Source organism: Acinonyx jubatus, chromosome B1 (assembly GCF_027475565.1).
Source record: "Acinonyx jubatus isolate Ajub_Pintada_27869175 chromosome B1, VMU_Ajub_asm_v1.0, whole genome shotgun sequence".
Taxonomy (NCBI): Eukaryota; Metazoa; Chordata; class Mammalia; order Carnivora; family Felidae; genus Acinonyx; species Acinonyx jubatus.
The window spans coordinates 144,886,159-144,904,233 of record NC_069382.1 but is presented as its reverse complement, the minus strand read 5'-3'; the positions used below and the strand labels follow the sequence as shown (position 1 = coordinate 144,904,233).

General features: G+C 39.7%; 1 protein-coding gene across 4 annotated transcripts in view; it reads left to right on the top strand.

Moving 5' to 3' along the window:
• SLC4A4 (solute carrier family 4 member 4) overlaps window positions 1–18,075 on the top strand; it is a 353,101-nt gene that overhangs the window by 48,380 nt on the left and 286,646 nt on the right. For all 4 annotated transcript variants that reach the window (XM_027058126.2, XM_027058106.2, XM_027058136.2 and 1 more), the window contains exon 3: window positions 14,433–14,612. In XM_027058126.2, coding sequence (XP_026913927.1) covers window positions 14,433–14,612 — 180 coding nt within the window. The remainder of the gene's footprint in view (window positions 1–14,432; window positions 14,613–18,075) is intronic.

The following is an 18,075-nucleotide window of genomic DNA, read 5'->3' as shown; positions in this document are numbered from 1 at the left end:
AGAATGATCCAGAAACGCTGGCCATGAGGGACAAACACGCTAAGTTTTCATTTCGAACACACTTAGGGGAAATTGCCGGATTTTATTCTGTGAACCAGGGTTGAGATCTGAAGAGTCCCAGGTAGCTTTTTCCAAACAGAAGGAAATCCTATGGATGTTTTATCCTTAAAAAAGGCAGCCAAGATTTTGGATCTGTATGATATAAACAGATTACTTAATATTCTCATATTTTGCAATAGGGGAAAAGAGCAAACTCCACCTTATCCTTTGAGATAAGGCCTTGGCTCTGCAGGGCTAGGTAACTTCCCAGCAGGCGTTGGCAACTCTGACTTTATGAGGAGGGGCCTTTTCTTAACATGGTCTAACCAGCAACTCAGGAAGCATAAAATACAGCAAGACAATATTGGCTGAAATGTGTCTCCATTTCTGAAGTTGTGATCAGTGCTCTCAAAGCTGTTATGATATATTGTGGTGGTTTTCCTCTTCTGTTCAAAACCAAGTCCAGAAGGAAGTGTGCTCCCATCTGTCCAAATGGAAGAAGAATTTTACAAATTCCCATGTCTACTGATGGACATTAAAGGAGAGAATTGTTAAAGATTCATGGAATTTAAGGGAGGATTATTTTTAGGGAAATAAAAGCAAAAAAAGCAGAGCAGGGTCTGGGACAGAGTAGATGTTTCCTAAATATTTGTTACAAGAAGGAATTGAATAAGTGAATATATAATACAAACTACGTAAAGCATAGGTAGAATTACTTTATATACTCCTGTAACGTCTTTGTTTAAATTTGTAGTCAGAAATTTGGTTCCCTTAGTACTCTTAATCAAATGAGACAATACAGCCTCTAAAGATCCCGTCCTTGCTGTTACTGCTATTTGATTTTGCAGAGATCACTGACATATTTATATTGTTTATATGTCCACACTCATAAGTAAAAGAGGACCCTGAAACATGTCCGCATTACTCTCTTTCCTTCCACTCTGGTTTTCGAAGAGCAAGGCTACACTGATGAAATGGTGACGATTGTCTTTTTGGAGGTCAGGATCTCAACATTTTACTGACATGAAATCATAATGACTTAACCCTATTTTCCCTAGAGGATATCATGATGACGTATTTATGTGTATTGGAGGAGGTAGTATCCTAAGGAAAAAGTGGGGCTGGGTGGACATTCGTTAATAATTACAATGGTTGAAAACGTAATTGCCAAGAAGGAGTGAATGAAAACCTATCGGATGGGAAGGGAGGGGCCAGGTTGGAGCTAGGGCTATTCTGAGCACTGGGTGTAAGTGTCCGGTTGCATTTTCCTGACCTCTTCTCCGCTGTTCGCTCTTATTGCTCAGAAACTGTGTGTACAGAGGAAACACTTGGGCGACTATTGCTGAAGGAAAAGCCTTCTTGAAAGAAACCTGTATCCACCCACCAGAGAGCTTTAAAGAAATGTGGCGAGGTGTGTAAGGGTTGATCCTTGAATAACAGCGTGGGTTTCCCAGAGCAGGTTGTGCTCACACAGACCTTTCGCAGTGCCCTGCTTCTTTCCCATCATGGCCTCAGCTGAAAGCCCGCCAGGGTCCCTAAAGCAGGCAACACTTAGCTCAGGAGCTATTTGACACCTCCTGCCACATCAGTGACGTTAAATATTTGCATATAGAGTTCTTTAGCTTCAAGGGAATCCAATGGTAGTTGTATGGGTTTTGAAACTGGAATGAGACATTCCTTCCCAGAACTTTCCAATTATAGAGAATTTCCCGGTTAGTACAGTTTGGGCTAAAGCCCTCATGAGGACACTTTCTGTCCTAGGTGTCTACATTCTTTTTTCACAGTAAACCATAAAAAATTGAACTTGGTGCTTGGGTTGCGTTCTGCAAGGATCCAGAAATTCCAAAATAATGTTCTTGCAGCTATTTTGTCTATAGATTTTTGTTTTAGAAGCTTTTTATCTGGTCATAGTTATGAAACATATTGTTTGATATTTGGCGACATGTTTGGCGTATTTTTTTATTATCTCATTTTTAAAAATTAAAATACTTGCTAAAGTTGTTGAAACGTGGTGGCTCAGCATCAGTTTGGGAATAAAAGTTTTAAAACTTTTGCCTGATCTATTGCTGAATCATTGCATAAGTGAAGGAAGCAAATTGCAGTTTGGATTTTGGGTTTCTTGCTCTGTAAAATGAGAATAATAGAACATGCCATTTACCAAAGAAGCGTTGCAATAATTGTCAGAAATTACGTTGCTGCTGTACCTGGCATTGGAGATAGGGGTGCTTTATACAGAATCACTTTCTGTACTTTGTCTTTCTGATTGATACAATTTCACCAATAATTTTCTGTGATTATTATCATTCCAAAAAATTCTAACTGGCTTAAATGTTTTTTATTTGCTTAATTCATTTTTACCAACAGCTATCCTTTGCCTTCCTAACCACACTTGCATCTTGTGTTGGAAAAGGCAAGTAGAATGGTCAAGTGAAGTTTCCCAAGGCCTGCTGTCTATTTCTCTTTGGACTCATTCTGGTTGCCTTTAAGCTCTGGGCACGAGGTCTAATTTTCGTAACCACACTGCTCCCAATTTGTTAAATTGTCTTCCATGATTGTATACAGAGTAAAATACAAGTGTGTGGCTGTTGTCTAATAAAGCCTGTAAAAGTGCTTCTTTTGGAAAAGATTTAAGTGTATGGCACTTTCCCACCAATGAAGAGGATTCAGGGGTCAGTTGTATATATATGTAAATATATATGTACATAAATAAACACATCTTATATGAGATGTATATATTCCTCCTCCCCACCCAGCATAGACTAGAATAATCATGTTCTTTGTTGGTTATTATATAATTTAGGTGCCAATTAAATGAGATTATGCAATAGTATAGAAATAAACCTGAGCTAAGTATCTCCCCATTTTTGTCATCACAAAATGCAGAATCACTAGGGGAATTGAGAATTGGGTCTGATGAGAGAGAGAATAGAGGAAGATTAGAATAAAGCTGAGTAAGGCTCAGTTGAGGCTTTCTTGTTGCTGTGGTGAGCTTGCTGGTGGGGTTTTGTTTTATTTTTTAAAATTTTATTTTGCTTTTTTGGCTGCTAGCATTTAGGGGACTGAGGTGAGACCCTGCTGTGACAGGAGCTCACAGGAGGTTCCAAACACTGTGCCCCTGAGGCTGCTGATTGCCTGGTGGGATGAAGGCGAAGGTAGGGAGCGTGGTGAGTGATATCCATTGAATCAGCAGTATAGGTGACTTAAATAACTCCCTTCTCTGAAGAGCTGCAAAAGCTTTTAAATCTGGTTAATTGTTTTTACCTTTCCATGGAGTTAGAATTAGAAGGCAGTGCTGTATCCAATGTGTTCACCTTTCTTTATAGTCTGCTGACTTTGAAAGGAGAATAGACTCTACTTCAGCCTCTTGAGACATTGTTTTACTGACCCTTTTCATGGTGGAATGCTCAATAACTTTTATCAGGCCAAAACTTCTGCAAAAAATGGGTTTTGAATCTTAGTGATATTGGCCAACATATCAGCTTTAGAGGGCCAGAACTGCACATTTGTAGTTTTGTTAAATCGCCACCCCACCTCCAGCTGATTATTAAATTTTCAACAGGTAATTCTGTCCCTACTGAAAAATAGAGACAATGTCTGGGATGTGGAATGAAAGCTTATAATTGAATCCAATGGATACATGTATTTGGCAAATTAGATCAGTATCTGATTGTTCAGGTACTTTTATCCAGTCTATGCCGTGGGTTAGAGAACATAGTCGAGAACCAGGAGTCTCAGAACCTATTTCTATTTCCGGCTCTGCCCTGCCTTTGTGGGTGACATGAGGCCAATCATGCTTATGTGGTTACATTTCCTTTATGCAAAGTGCAGTTAATGACCTATCTTCTCATCTCCTTACCAGAGATGCTCTGAGGTTTCTTGGGTAATACCTGAAAAATACTATGGTATTGGCAGTAAGCCATCGACAAATTACTTAATTTCTGAACCTCAGTTTTCTTCCACAGAGAAATAGCATTTGTGCCTCCCTGTCTCCTAGTTTTGCTAGGAGTACTAGTAAACTAATTTGAAGTCCCCAGGATGAACCCAGTAAATTTAAGATCCTGCCTCCCTTGGATATACTCCCTGCCTGTAATTTATTGCCAGCGATTGCTGTGACTGCAGAATGCTTTCAGACTGGAGCTAATACTGATATCCAGTAATCAACAAATTAGTTGATTAGTATCTGTGTTAACTCTTCTTATTAGCTTTAACTGATGCACAGCGCTTTGTTTTTCTTTAAGCTTATCAAAATGCTAAGAACAGTTGCAGATATAAATTCTGATATGTTGCTTTTCTGGGCTCACATGTATCATTGAATGCCATAACATATTCCAGTGCAGGCCACAATGAATGTATGATCAAATAAACCAGTCATTATTTAAGGACGAGGTTGTTGGTGTGATAATGTAGAGAGCGGATCATGTATGTGGGTGAGTTTGGGTGGGAAACGGGTATATATTTCCCATAGAGTGACATGAAGTTGAACTCTAAAGCATGCACAGGGACCATCTAGGGCAAGAATGATGGAAACATCACAGGCAGGCATGTGTGAAGGCCCAAAGGCGAGAAAGAGATAGGCCTATTTGAGAAGTGGAAATGAGAACATTGAGGCTGGACCATGTGAACAGAGCAAACGTGGCCTGAGGTAGATAAGACCCTGATGATTCATGGCCTTTTATGCTATGCTAAAGATTTAGGATTTTATTGAGTATGCACTGGGGAGCCATTGCAGAAGAGTTTTAAGCAGGAAAGTAACCAGACAAAATTTACATTAAGTTTTTTTTTTAATGTTTATTTATTTTTTTGAGAGAGAGAGAGAGAGAGAGAGCAGGGGACAGGCAGAGAGAGAGGAAGACACAGATTTTGAAGCAGGCTGCAGGCTCTCAGCCATCAGCACAGAGCCTGACGCAGGGCTCGAACTCACAAACCTCGAGATCATGGTCTAGCTGAAATCTGATGCTTAACCGACTGAGCCACCCAGGCGCCCCCCCAAATTTGCATTTTTTAGAAAAGATCCCTTTTGCTGATAGATGGAGAGAACATCCCAGGAGGACAAAGATGAATGTGGGAGACTGTTGCTAGGATTCAACTGAGAGGTGATTTTTCAGTTATACTAGAGTGGAGACAAAAGAGACACCTGGGTTGGACTGGCAGGACCTGTGGAGAGACATAAGGGTACATGGGAGCGATTGCTTCTGGATTTCTGCTGTGAGCAATTTGGGAAATTCATGTGCCATTCTGTGGAGGCATGGGGTCTGTTCCCTTTGCAGCCAGAAAGGAGTTTGGAAAGGGAGATGGCTGAGAACGAGAAGAAGCACCTGGGAGAATAGGAGGTGGAAAGAACAGAGGAGAAGAATGGAAGGTGTTGGAAGAGCTTCACACTTGACCTTAGCCAAAAGGCCAAGAAGCGATGGGAGGAGCTTATGAAAAGGCGAGAGAGAAAGAAGACACAGCCTGGCTGGCCTCTGCTTTTCATAAGCTCTTCGTCCTTGGGATGAGCACTGCTCTGAGAAAGTCTAGGTCCTTGTCCCTGTTAATACAGTTGTCAGTGTTGCCACAAGCAAATCACTTTAACCTCTCCAGGCTCGTGTATCCATCTGTAAGGTGAGAATGTCGAGCTGTATTTTCTTTAAGATGCTTTTTTTTTTTTTTTTTTAGCTCTAAAAATTCTGTAACCGTTCGAAATATTTTAATTGGTTAAGTGTAATGGAGGACATAGAGGGAAAGACTAAAAGTTTTCTGCCGTTTCTCAAAGTGACCACTGGTGATCAGTGGAGGACAGAGGTCACAGGCAGAACATTTTCATATTTGGGGCACTTTATGGAGCTAAGGGTTGTGGATTTAAACTGGTCATTCTATAAGAACCATTTTCAGAGAATTCCTAAGCCCCTTTTTCCTTCTAGGTAATTACGAACTTGAAAGGACGAATTTTTTTTTCTTCTTCTGTGTTTTGAAGACAGTGGAAGACGGGAGGGATGGCAGTGGTGGGCTGGTACCATGGCAGTACTAGTGGGAAAGTGGGCAAGTGGGCAAGGAAACCTTCTATGTCTGGGAGCACCAAGAGTCCCAGTCTCTATGTTATTCACTGGCTTTTGGCTTCAGTTGGCTCACTGGTAAATGAAAAGGTTGAATCATGTAATGTTTTAAGGTTATTTCAACTCTAAAAGTATGATTACATGGTGCTATGTCTGAATGTTGTCCTTCTCTTTTCTGGGAGGGTGAGGAGAACCATAGCCAGGAAGATTCTGCAGTTGGCCTTATTCAGGCTATTTAAGTCTCTTGGGGCACTTTTCCTACTTCTTGGTTATTGTTTTAGTCCTATGGCATTGTCCCTATCTCATTTACCTATGTGAGAGGTATGTGAGAGGAGGGAATTATGTGAACTAATATTAAATATTTAATACCTGATTAGCCATGAGTGCATTAACTATATGGTGGATTATCTGTCTATAGCAACTAAAGACTATTCTTCCTATTACCCAGCCGGGGCTTAGGCCAGTGCTAAAAGGGAACCCATAATAGAGTTGGAGATGGACAATGTGGGTAGGATGAGAGTGTGAATGTGTGCATTTATGTGTCTCTCTAAGCTGCCTCTCTGGCTGCAATTGCAAATCCAGTTATCAGTGACCATTGGATTAGCCATTGTTTTCTCTCTCCCAACCCTGCTTCCCATTCAGTTGTGCAAATGGTGACCATAAGAGAAATAATGGAAACTGTCAGTTCTCAGTGTTTGGATCACAGGTGGATCTTATCTGACAGCATGTGTAGTGCACATTAAAATTCACCAGCCTCTTTTGGGGGTTCTGGGGTGTCAGGATGAGTGGAGGGTTCATCTTTCCTGTTGGGTGATTCTTCTTCACTCTTAGCACTGCCCCACCTGGCATGGGCCTTCCCAGGCCTTTTGGTTCCAATCTATTCTGCTCAGTCAAGTAAAAGGATAACAGCTCCTGGGGGTTGGCACTCACTGTGTGAAAGCTCTGGATGAAACTCTACCCAGAGCAGGGTGGAGATTGCCAGGCACGTGTTTCTGGGCAGCGTGAGGGAAGATTGAAGTTGTGGAAGGTGTTCCCTCTGTCAAACATTTAAACCCTGTATAATGAGTAAAGCAGCCCACTGGAGGGCAAGTTAGACGGTCTAAAGCTGGCTCTTCTGCCTTGCTCAGGGGTGCCTTTGCTAGAGAGCAGAGGGAGTTCACAAGTTGTTATCAGGGCTCAAGGGAGGGTGAGGAAATCGTGCTCTGAATTTTCCCTCACAGAAAGGGAAGGGAGAAGGAGATCAACACTTGTATGGCACCTTTGTGTACTTGGGTACCATCCGCAGTGAGAGACAATTTATTGACATCATTTGATTTGGATTGTCCATAAAAATGATCTCTCTCTCTCTCTCTCTCTCTGCATCTCCCTATATATGGAGTCTATACAGATACCTCTGCATATCTATATGTACCTGTATCTACATAGATATATAGAGATACAGATATACAGACATAGATATAAATATAGATTATATTTGGTGTGTACAGATGAGTAGAGGAGAGATTTTGCTAGAGCAAAGTTAAAATTACTTTGGAGAGTCAACTTTTTAGAGATTGTGAAGCACTTTAAGTCTTGTTTATTTATTAAGATAGGTTCCTGTACTACCTTTAAGTGGTTGTTCTAGCCTAGCTATTTTCAAATAATTGACGACCACTGAACATATTAAGTCACATGTCTTTAAAAATATTCACTACTTGTAACTTTTTATAATGCTCGTCAGTTTTTGCCTCTTATCAGCTATTAGTGATGGTAACTGTAAATGAAACTTAACCTCAGTGTGTGCTCTTAGAATTCTCCTCTTTACCTAAAGGCTATAAGTAGAACTTCACCAGAAATGGACACTTAAAAGACAGGTGTAGACGTTTACTCAGCTAAAGGACAGGAGGTTAGCTGAGTAACCCTAAGCTTGACTCCCCTTCACGACTTTTTCCTGTACCTGTTTGTTCCTGCCTAGAGATTGTTAGCATAATCATTATCATCATGAAATATTAAATATTAAAAGCACTGTGCTTAGTAAACACCAGATAACAAGCTGAGATTTCTTATCAGTCTTGCTTGGGGAACCTCAGGTTGCCCTAAGAATTTCTGGGAGGCTTTCAGTGGATAAAATTCCCATGCAGTTCAGTGGGAAGAAAAGTATTTCCCTGTTTTTCATCACTTGTACTATTTGCCTGCATGCCTAATCTTAAATATGATTGGTAGCATTAATATTAAAAGAGATTACTTATCAACATTCAAAATGATTTATAAATACGTAATATATAACTTTCTATTAATAAACGTAGGCATTATTTTTTTTCTATGTGAAAAGTGACCCCTATCCAAAATACAAAAAGGAAAATCAGCTCTTGTCCTGTGTAGTGGTATATGTTTGAAATGCAGACCCTCTTGCAAACACGTCTCATCACAGGCTGACTTTCCCCCTGTTAACTGCAAAATTATGCCGTGCCATTTGAAGCAGGTTTTGTTTTCATGGGTTGGTATTTATGCCTGAGTAGCAATGTTATTTGGGTTATATCTTATTAGAGCTGCTTATGGACAGTCTTCTGTGTTTGTTAGTAATAAGCTAACAAATTATTTGCATTTCATTTATTAAAGTGTTTAGGTTTATAGGCACTGATATATTTCTTATTATATGAAGTGTCAACACACAGCCTCTGTGGCATCTCAACTTGATACTATGATTTTGTTTAAGGTTCTTATTCCTCTACTTCTAAAAAATCTTTGACATTTGTTTTGGTTTAAGAAGTAAAGTCTACAGCATCTTTTTATAATCTGTCACTCATCTAGAGGCTCTGCCTCCTCTTCTACACTTTTCTTTCCATAATTAAAATAGAGATAATAAATATCTCTTAATTTTGTTTCCCTCTGTTACGTCCCTCTTGGCAATAGATACAACATGTCTTAGGCATCTTGGCTTAAGGCCAGCTTACTTTAGATAAACTAGGGAAGGCAATATATGACTTATATTTTGGGAATATTGCTGATTAGTTCTAGAAGAATGATACAAAGTGCCAGACTTTGTAGAATCTTTGAACTAGAGAAAACAGAAATTTGGTTGACTATAGAAAGAGCAACAATGGAAACATCCCTCAGTGTTTCCTTAGATATGTATGTAGGTGGATGGGGATGGCGAAGATTTTACCTGTCCTCTGGGGATCCTTTTTAGCTAGATCTAAATCTATAGGTCTAAATCTTTGCCTAGAAGTCTATGCTTCCCCACAACCACCCCAGCCATTGCCATCCTCTTCCCCGACCACTGACATCTCAGATTGAAAAAAAAAAATTAATATAATTCCTTATTCCCCAAATAGTTTAGTGTGAAGGGAAAATAATGGGTGAAAACCTGGAAGAGTGAGATTAGTGTATAAAATGCACATCTCAAAACTCTGCCCACCACTGGTTGGCCTGAGACTTGTCTCTTGTATTTCTAGCAGCCAACACGAGGAAGGAAGTGTAATCAGTTATAAGACTGATAGTATAAATGCTGTATACTATACAGCACAAGCGTCCTCCTGCCCCCCGCCAAGAAAAAAACAAACCAACAAATCACCACCAAAGTAGTGATGAAGCACTCGCTATCTTTGTTACTGCCACTTGAGAGCTGTTTCTCCTGTGTGCTTTTATGAGTTTGTTGGTGACAGTATCCTTGACTTCCCTGCACCTTGGTTTCTTTGCTTGTATAATTACGATAATAGTAGTATTTACTTCGTGCAGTTGTGAGGATTGCATGAGGTAATAGATATCAGAGACCTAGCCAGAACCTGGCACATTTGTAAGTACTCAATAAATAGTTGCTATCATCTGTATGTACAGTAAGAACAGTAATATGTTTCCTACAGGAGCTAATAGGTCTATCGTGCATATAGAGGCATATGTGGTTTCACTGTCCAGCGTTTTTGTACAATTTTGAGTTTGGCTGGTGTAAAACCTTCTTCTGGTTTGTCTTCTGGTTTGATGGGTTTAATTCTACAAAATCCTAATCATCCTTGGTAGCACAGTGAGTATCTGTGACAGCCTCTTAACTTGAATGACTACAGAGTTTCCAGGTGTGAAAGTTTTCTGTTGGTCTGAAAACAGGATAGCAACTATCAATGACATTAGTTTAGAAATATCTTAGGAATTGGAAGAATTGGACATGATAGAATCACAGTACTGCTTTCAGCCGAGGTGGAGCAGGTGAGGATGGGAAGAGGCCAGCCTCACTTGGTGATAATTTCTGACCTTCGGAGATAACCAGGAAAGCCATGCTTTCTTCCCAGTAGTACTGGCTGTGGCATGAATTGTGAGATATTCTCAAGACATTTGGAGTTTGTTGGGAACTTACACCATCTGTCAGAGAAAGGCATGCAGGGTATTTATTTTAACACATGATACTGAGGCCACTGCCAAATCAAGGACTCGGTGCCCTTTGACTCACACCTAAATGAACACTGTCAAATGTAGATTCCAGTAGTTTTGCTTGATACGATTTTAGTAGCAAAAATGCAAACTTTATTTTAATAATATTTAAAACAGTCACCGTAAATTTTTTTTTCTATTTGAGTGTAGTCGAGACAGTCACCTTTTCTTATGAATTCTAGCTATTTTAGAAAAAATGTTGCTTCTCCTTTGGAAAGAAGTTTTTGGTGAAACTTGGGAAGCAGTTTTTGGTGAAATTTCTAGCTGAGAGGTCTTTTATCTCATCTTACCTTATCTTTTATCTTATTTTTGAGTCTAAAATTCTCTTACAAGTTAAGCTGGTAACTCTCCTTGATTCTTTCAGCATCTACGGTTTTGTAGACCCTTGCTGGATTGGAAAGCTTGTCTGTCACGTTTCTCATTTTTTATTTTATGTGTAAAATAATACTACACCTTCAACCTTTGTATATTTCCGAAGTGCTTGCTGTCATTTTATGAGTTCTAGTGTTAAAAATAGCCATCAATCTTCATGACACATCTCTGAGGCAGGTAAAGATATTTTATTGAAAATAAATATCAAAATCCACCCATGAGATTCTTATCAACAGTAGTATATTTTCATTAATTCTGAGTCTGTTGATCCTGAAGACAGGTGTTCTGTGGGAGCAGCAAGAATGCTTCCATTTGAGCTCATTTTACTTTCGGTATTTTTGTAACTTGGCGTGTACAACTTATGAAATATTTGGTTATCACCTTGAGAAAGCATGCCTTATGTTCACTTTCCAAGGTGAAGTTGTCTTGCTCTCTTCCCCTGGGCAAAGAAGTTGAAGTGTAGAGCAACTGAGAAGTAATGGGTGAAACACAAGCACTGTCCCCAGGTTCCTAAAGGTTTATTGAACCTTAGGACCGTGTTCCTTCTCTTCTATCTGAACGCAAGACAGAAAAGGAAAATTTAGTTACCGGTAATGTGTGAGAAGAAAAAGGAGCATGCTTTGAATTTTTGCTCAGTGTCATGATTTCCTCATGACTCTCGGGAGGTAGTATCTTGTTTCCTCAGGGAATATTTCATTCTACTGTAGCGTAAGGATCCCCACAAAAAGTTCATGGCTGTGTGGGTACCAGCGAATTGTAGCTTCCCAGAGGCCATCACTGAAAGTATCAAAAATGCTTAAGAGTGGTTGTTTGAGATGGATGTAGGTACAGAGAGTGCAGTACTACACATGTGCACAAGGGATCTTTTTGGGTTGGTGGCAGTGTTCTAAAGTTGATTAAGGTGATGGTTGCAGAACTCTGTGAATATACTAAAAATCTTTGGGTTACACCCTTAAAATGAGTGAATTGCACCTCAGTAGTGTAAATTAAATTATACCTCAATAAAGCTGATAAAAATGTCTGAAATTTGGAGTGTCTTGCAAGGAACCATATTTCTGCTCAATATCTGGGCTGCAGAAAGCGGTATCATATCTGCAAGCTTCCCCACCTGTGTGAAAGTGTGTGATGAAGTGTGGGGTGTGTGTGGATGGGAAACATCTGAGGCAGGAGCTGGAGTAGACAGGGAGAAGCCGAATCTTCTTCCTAAGGCAGGGGGAGGCATGTGATCATGATGTGAATAAAATGGTACTGTTTTTGTGGGGCTGCAACTTCAGTTAGGTCCCAGAAGGTAAGGTATGTTCCTGTCTGTGGGCTTTGCGAGCTCACTCTCTGAATCACCCTCTTTGCTTAGGTTGACAATGACAAGAGTTTCTAGAAATCTTACCTTAAAATCCTGTCAGCCCATATAAGCTGTCTTTTATTATTTTTTTTAATTATTTTTAAAAAAATTATTTATTTAAGTTGAAGTTATTTAACATATTGTGGAGTATTGGTTTCCGGAATAGAATTTAGTGATTCATCACTTACATATAACACCCAGTGCTCATCCTAACAAGCGTCCTCCTTAATGCCTATTACCTGTTTAGCCCATCCCCCCCCCCCCCAACACACTTTAAACTGTCTTTTTAATGACTTATCAAAGGTACTGTGTAGATTTCGGTAAATACAGTAAAAAATCTTCCTGTGTAACATCTATATGACTGATGTAACTAACCTGTCACTTTTTTTTTTTTTTGCTTGGTTGCCATTATTTAATAAGATGTAGAAAATATTTAATGTGACAGGTTTAAAAATTTTCCAGCTTTTTAATTTTTTTCATGATGTTTTCCTAATTCCTGAATGAAAGTGACCAACCTTTCAGTGTTTGATTCACTAAAGAATTTGGTTGGCTTTGCTTACGTATATTGTGTGCCTTGAGATAAAGCTGCAGGACTCCCTTAGTGACTGGAGCACAGGAAACAATTGACACTGTTTCTTAATTCACATTGTTTCTGAGACATTTCCTACTTCCTAGTATAATATAGCTTTCCCATGAGAACAATTTGCTTGCAAATGGTTAGACACGATAAATTTCTCATTGGCACTCAGTCTGTGAGGAGCATTTCACTGTGCTTTGTAATAGTTGAGTTGGTGTGTGTGTGTGTGTCTACGTGTGTCGGGAGGGGGGAGTTTCACACTTTATATAGATGCCTCCAACCTCATTCCAAATACCAGATTTTTTTGGAATCCTAACCCATTCAGTTAGGGATCTGCATTCCTTAGTTGGAGGCTCCTTCCTAAAGGAGCATACAATTGTTTTAATCCTTCCAATTTAAGGGAACACCCCTGTGAATTACAGTGTTTTTAGATATGCCTGGTGAGTGACTGTGGAAAGTGACTCACAGCCATTTACGTGAGACATCGTGCGCGTACACATGTTGCATGTTAGGTTGTGATATCATCTGGGGCACGGTAAAGTGGTCATCCAGGAATAATTCCAGAATGGGAAAGGAGATGGGGAAGATGATATAATCTCATCTAATTTGCAGTTCAAAAAGAAAAAAAGTTTTCACATTACTTCTGAGATAGTGGTTCCCACATTCAGAAGTTGTGCTGTAATAAAGTGAAAGTAAGTTTCCCAATTAAAAAAAAAAAAAAGATGTGGAGCTTTGAGTTCCTTTTTTCTTCCTGTCTTATCAGATTTTGTAAGAATAATACCACTTGTCAGTTTTGCAGCTTCTTCCATCCAGAGAACTAAAAGCATTTCACAATCTTTTTTCCTCATGCCCTTCTCTTCAAGGCAGTTTTTGCTGGGCTGGGTTTATTTTTATCATTGCAACAACCAGTTTTTAGAAACTTTGGGAAACGAAAAAAGAAAAACGAGAATGGCACTGTAACGGACATTCATTTTAGCTGTTTCCTAGTGTGAACATTTGAGTATTTCTGAAATCTTCTCTCCAAGTAGGTCTTATTTTTTCTCAATTTGTCCCAGTTCTAAGTCTCTATTCTGCTGATTTCGTAAAAAAAAAAAAAAAAAAAAAAAAAAAAAGTTTTAATACAAAAGCTTATCTCCAGTAGAATGACTTCTTGAACTTTGAGTTAGATCTTTATTTATTTATTTTTTTTGCTGCTCTAAGACCTCCTTTTTAAGCACTCTGTTTAGTATAATCACAGACTCGTGGAAGGTTAGAACTGGGAAGGCCTCCAGGGATCACCCAATGTAGTAAGCATCTTGTTATATGAATGATGAGATTGAGGCCCAGAATGGTTAAGGGACGTGCTCAAGGTCAAATAGCTAATTGAAGATGGAGGTTTGACCAGAATCAAGGGTTCTTGATTTCTGGCTTGGCATTTTTTGGTTTCCCTAGAGAAAAGTTCTCTATCCGGATATAACTGGAGCATACCCTCCCAGAATCCTAATGCCAGCCAACAGGTTGAATTACACTCTCGGTCACGGAAAATTGGGAAGAGATTTTATCTTTCCAGTTTGTCAAATGTAAAATGGTAATGAATTCGTAGACATTTTCTTCTGACCTGAGGAGCTTGTGAAATTTATATGCAGCAGAGAATGTGATTTGAAATGACTAATGATCTGTGTACCTTTCTTAGGCCACCACACCATCTACATTGGGGTCCATGTGCCGAAGAGCTACAGGAGAAGGAGACGCCACAAGAGAAAGACAGGGCACAAAGAAAAGAAGGAAAAAGAAAGAATATCTGAGAACTACTCTGATAAGTCAGATGTGGAAAATGCAGATGAAACCAGCAGCAGCATCCTCAAACCTCTCAGTGAGTACTCCCTGGGTATTGGTTCTTTTCTCTGCCTCCATCCCACGTCCTCAGGAAAGACACTTTGTAGGATCTTGTGGCTAATGGGGAGGGACACAATCCTACTGGGATGGTCTCTAAAGGATAATGTCTATGGAGAGTCTTTTCTTATCCTAGCAGGTTGTTCTAGGAGGAGGTCTGGTAAGATTCTTGAAAAGATCTGACAAAGTTTAGGCACGCTTGGATAGTCTAGATTTTGACTAGTGAAAGAGGGCAGAGTGTTATACATGGTATTTAACTACAGTGATCAGTAGTCACTGGAAGACTCAAAGGCATTTTTAGATTGCTTTTGCTTACAAATAGGTTCTATTGAGACAGTAGGTCAAGAAGAAAAAAAATATATCTTACGTATATATATATAAAAAACATAAACTATCATATATATCATATCATATATCATATATCATATATCATATATCATATATATATATATGTATACGACATTGATGGCGTTATAGATGACATTTAACCAGGCTGTGGGCCAGGTTGATGATTTAGAAAGGAAAAGTAGAAAAATATCCCATAAGGGAGAGAAGAGTGTAGAGTAATATGGTTCCGAAAGCATCGAACATATTAAATATCATACATTGGATGGAAGTGTTATTAAGAACAGGGTAGTAGGAGGTCAGAGAACACCCATAGATTCAACTGATGCGGTAGACGGTGTGTTTAGGTATATGCTTTTGCTTCTTCTGATGTGGAGGATATTTGGCTACCTGGGGAACTTTGTGGCTGAAGCGAGAACGAATATGTGCAGTAGAAGGGAGAAGCGATAGAAACACATTCCAATTTTGGCAGATCCTCCAACAGGAGCTACATAGTGACAGCTTTGTATGTTGGCAGAGCTCTGTACACTCTTCATCTTTTTGCTACAGTTGCAGAAATATGGAACCTGTAATAAAATGCATTATGGGTGGCACAGATAAAGCTCCAGTTCAGTCATTGCAGGTGATGAGAGGCCAAATTAGAATTAACAGCTCGGGAGTGTTGAAAAGTGAATTTACAGAGTTAAATTAAAGAGGGTGTGAAGTGTAGTGATGGGAATCTGTGAATCTCTTACAGTCTCACCACTGAAACTGAGCAGGTGGCTTAGAAGCTAGTGAGGTACTATCCTAAAAGAGGCAGTACAGATGGACCACCAAACTAGAGAGCAAAGGTTGCAGGAAAGCTTGGAGATAGACCATAAAATTGAAACTTAAAGGTATTAGAATAAATGTAAGACAGAAAGGACCAATGGGCAGGAGATAAGAATTCTGTGCTTTTCATTAGAATGTTGGGGGGAAAGCCTTTCTGAAAGGAGTCCTTACTATTCGGACTAAAATAATGGGGTCTGTTTCAAGCAATGTCCTTGAAATGCAGATAAAAAAGGTCACAGTGAATAGTCTGCAGGAACAAAAGACAACACCCTTCTCCAAATAAATTACTACTGTGTATCTGTGCTTGCTATCAGTTTTGATGAAGCCTGTGCCAGAACCCGAGGTTCTCTCCCCGTGCATGTGTGTGTGCGTGAGAGAGAAAGAGAGAGACAGAGAGAGAAACAGAGAGAGAGACACAGAGAGAGAGACACAGAGAGAGAGAGAGAGAGAGAGAGAAAAGGAGAGAGATCGATATCTCCCTTCTTCCCTGTCTCTAAGTCATCTCCCATTTTGCAATTTATGAAAAGGAGCGCATCATCACTATAAATACTAAAAAGGGAAAAATGCCCACCTAGACAAATGCGCTGAGGGATTTTGAGATAATTATGTACCAGCTATTTAGGAAGGGCAACAGAAACAATGCCAGTAACCTTCAAGTGGTAACAGGGAACGAACAAATCAGAAAGGTAGTGAGACTGAATGTGCATCGACCACAGTTGGGGTGGGGTGGGGTGGGGGGAAGGGGGCAGTTGCTTTCTGTGGCATTTGGGAACCAGTTTGAGCACAGTATGTAAAATAAACAAGGCAGTCCATTCTCTTTACCCTCAGAGGTCTCCTCCTTGTGGGGTACTGCATTGTTTTGTATACCCGGTTTCTGAAGGGATCATATGGAGATACTATTTTTAAGGACCCACTTGTTTAATGATCATAAGAAAATTATTTGTAAATGTGTCTTTTGTAGTTATTTTCTTGTTAGCCAATAAATTATGCTGTAATATCCCTTGATGTATTTGACATGAGTCATCCAATTTGACATGAAGGTCCTCTTAGAAATTTGTAATTTCTCTGCTGCTTGTCATGGGGACTAGATGAATTGGTTTTCTCTGGAGCACTTGTATGTAAGTCAGAACTGGTGCACCCACGTATAGAAAGGCATTTAACCTTAAGTTTTTGGGGGAAGCTATGGGGCTCTGGCACCAGCATAACAACAAAATTCTCATGGGAAAATTCACTGAAATATCTGCCTAGTATACCGTTATTGTGTCTCAAGAACAACCACACACGGTTTCTGTTATTCTTGGGTCAGGGTGTTTGAGTTACTTACGCATATGGACATACCGTGTCCCGTAGATCAGATTCCTGCATGAGCCTGACTTTCTGTCAGGTGATGCCTGTAACTTCTGGGAAAGTTATAAATGGAGTAACTCAATGAGAATCCTCTCTGATTCTTTCCTTGCTGACACCCTTATATACAATCCATCAGTGACTTTTATTGGTTCTACGTCTAAAATAGATCTGAATCTGTCTACTCCTTTTCGGTTTAACTGCTGCATTCTGGTGGAGGGAATCATCCTCTCTTGCTTAGACCATTGCGACAAGCTCGTTTTCAAGTCTTTTTCCTCACAGAGGCGACAATGATCGTCATAAAGTGTGAACTGCGTTATGCTGCTCCTCTCCTCCACTGAAAATTTCCTGTTGTCCTTAGAATAAAATCTTGATTGGGCATCATGGCCCCCAGCATCTCACCAGTCCTGTTATGGGTCATTCTCATCTTGCTCACTTTACTTCAGCCACACTGATTTTTCAGTTCCCTGGTGCCCAAACCTTTTCTGCCTCGGGGGGCCTTTGCACAATATAGTACTGTCTTCCTGGAATGGTCACCCTGTTCTTGTCCTTGTTAGCTTTTCTCTCTCTTTATGTTCTAGCTGTTAAAAAAATGTTTGTTTATTTATTTTGAGAGAGAGAGAGCACGAGCTGGGGAGGGGCAGAGAGAGAGAGAGAGAGAGAGAGAGGGAGGGAATCCCAAGCAGGCTCCACACCGTCAGCACAGAGCCTAATGTGGAGTTTGATCTCATGAACTGTGAGCCAAAATCAAGAGCTGGATGCTTAACTGACTGAGCCACCCAGGCACCCTAATGGGCTAACATTTATTTATTTATTTATTTATTCATTCATTCAGTCTTTAAAAATTTTTTTTTTCTTAATATAATTTATCATCAAGTTAGCTAACTTACAGTGTATATAATGTGCTCTTGGCTTCAGGAGTAGATTCCCATGATTCATCACTT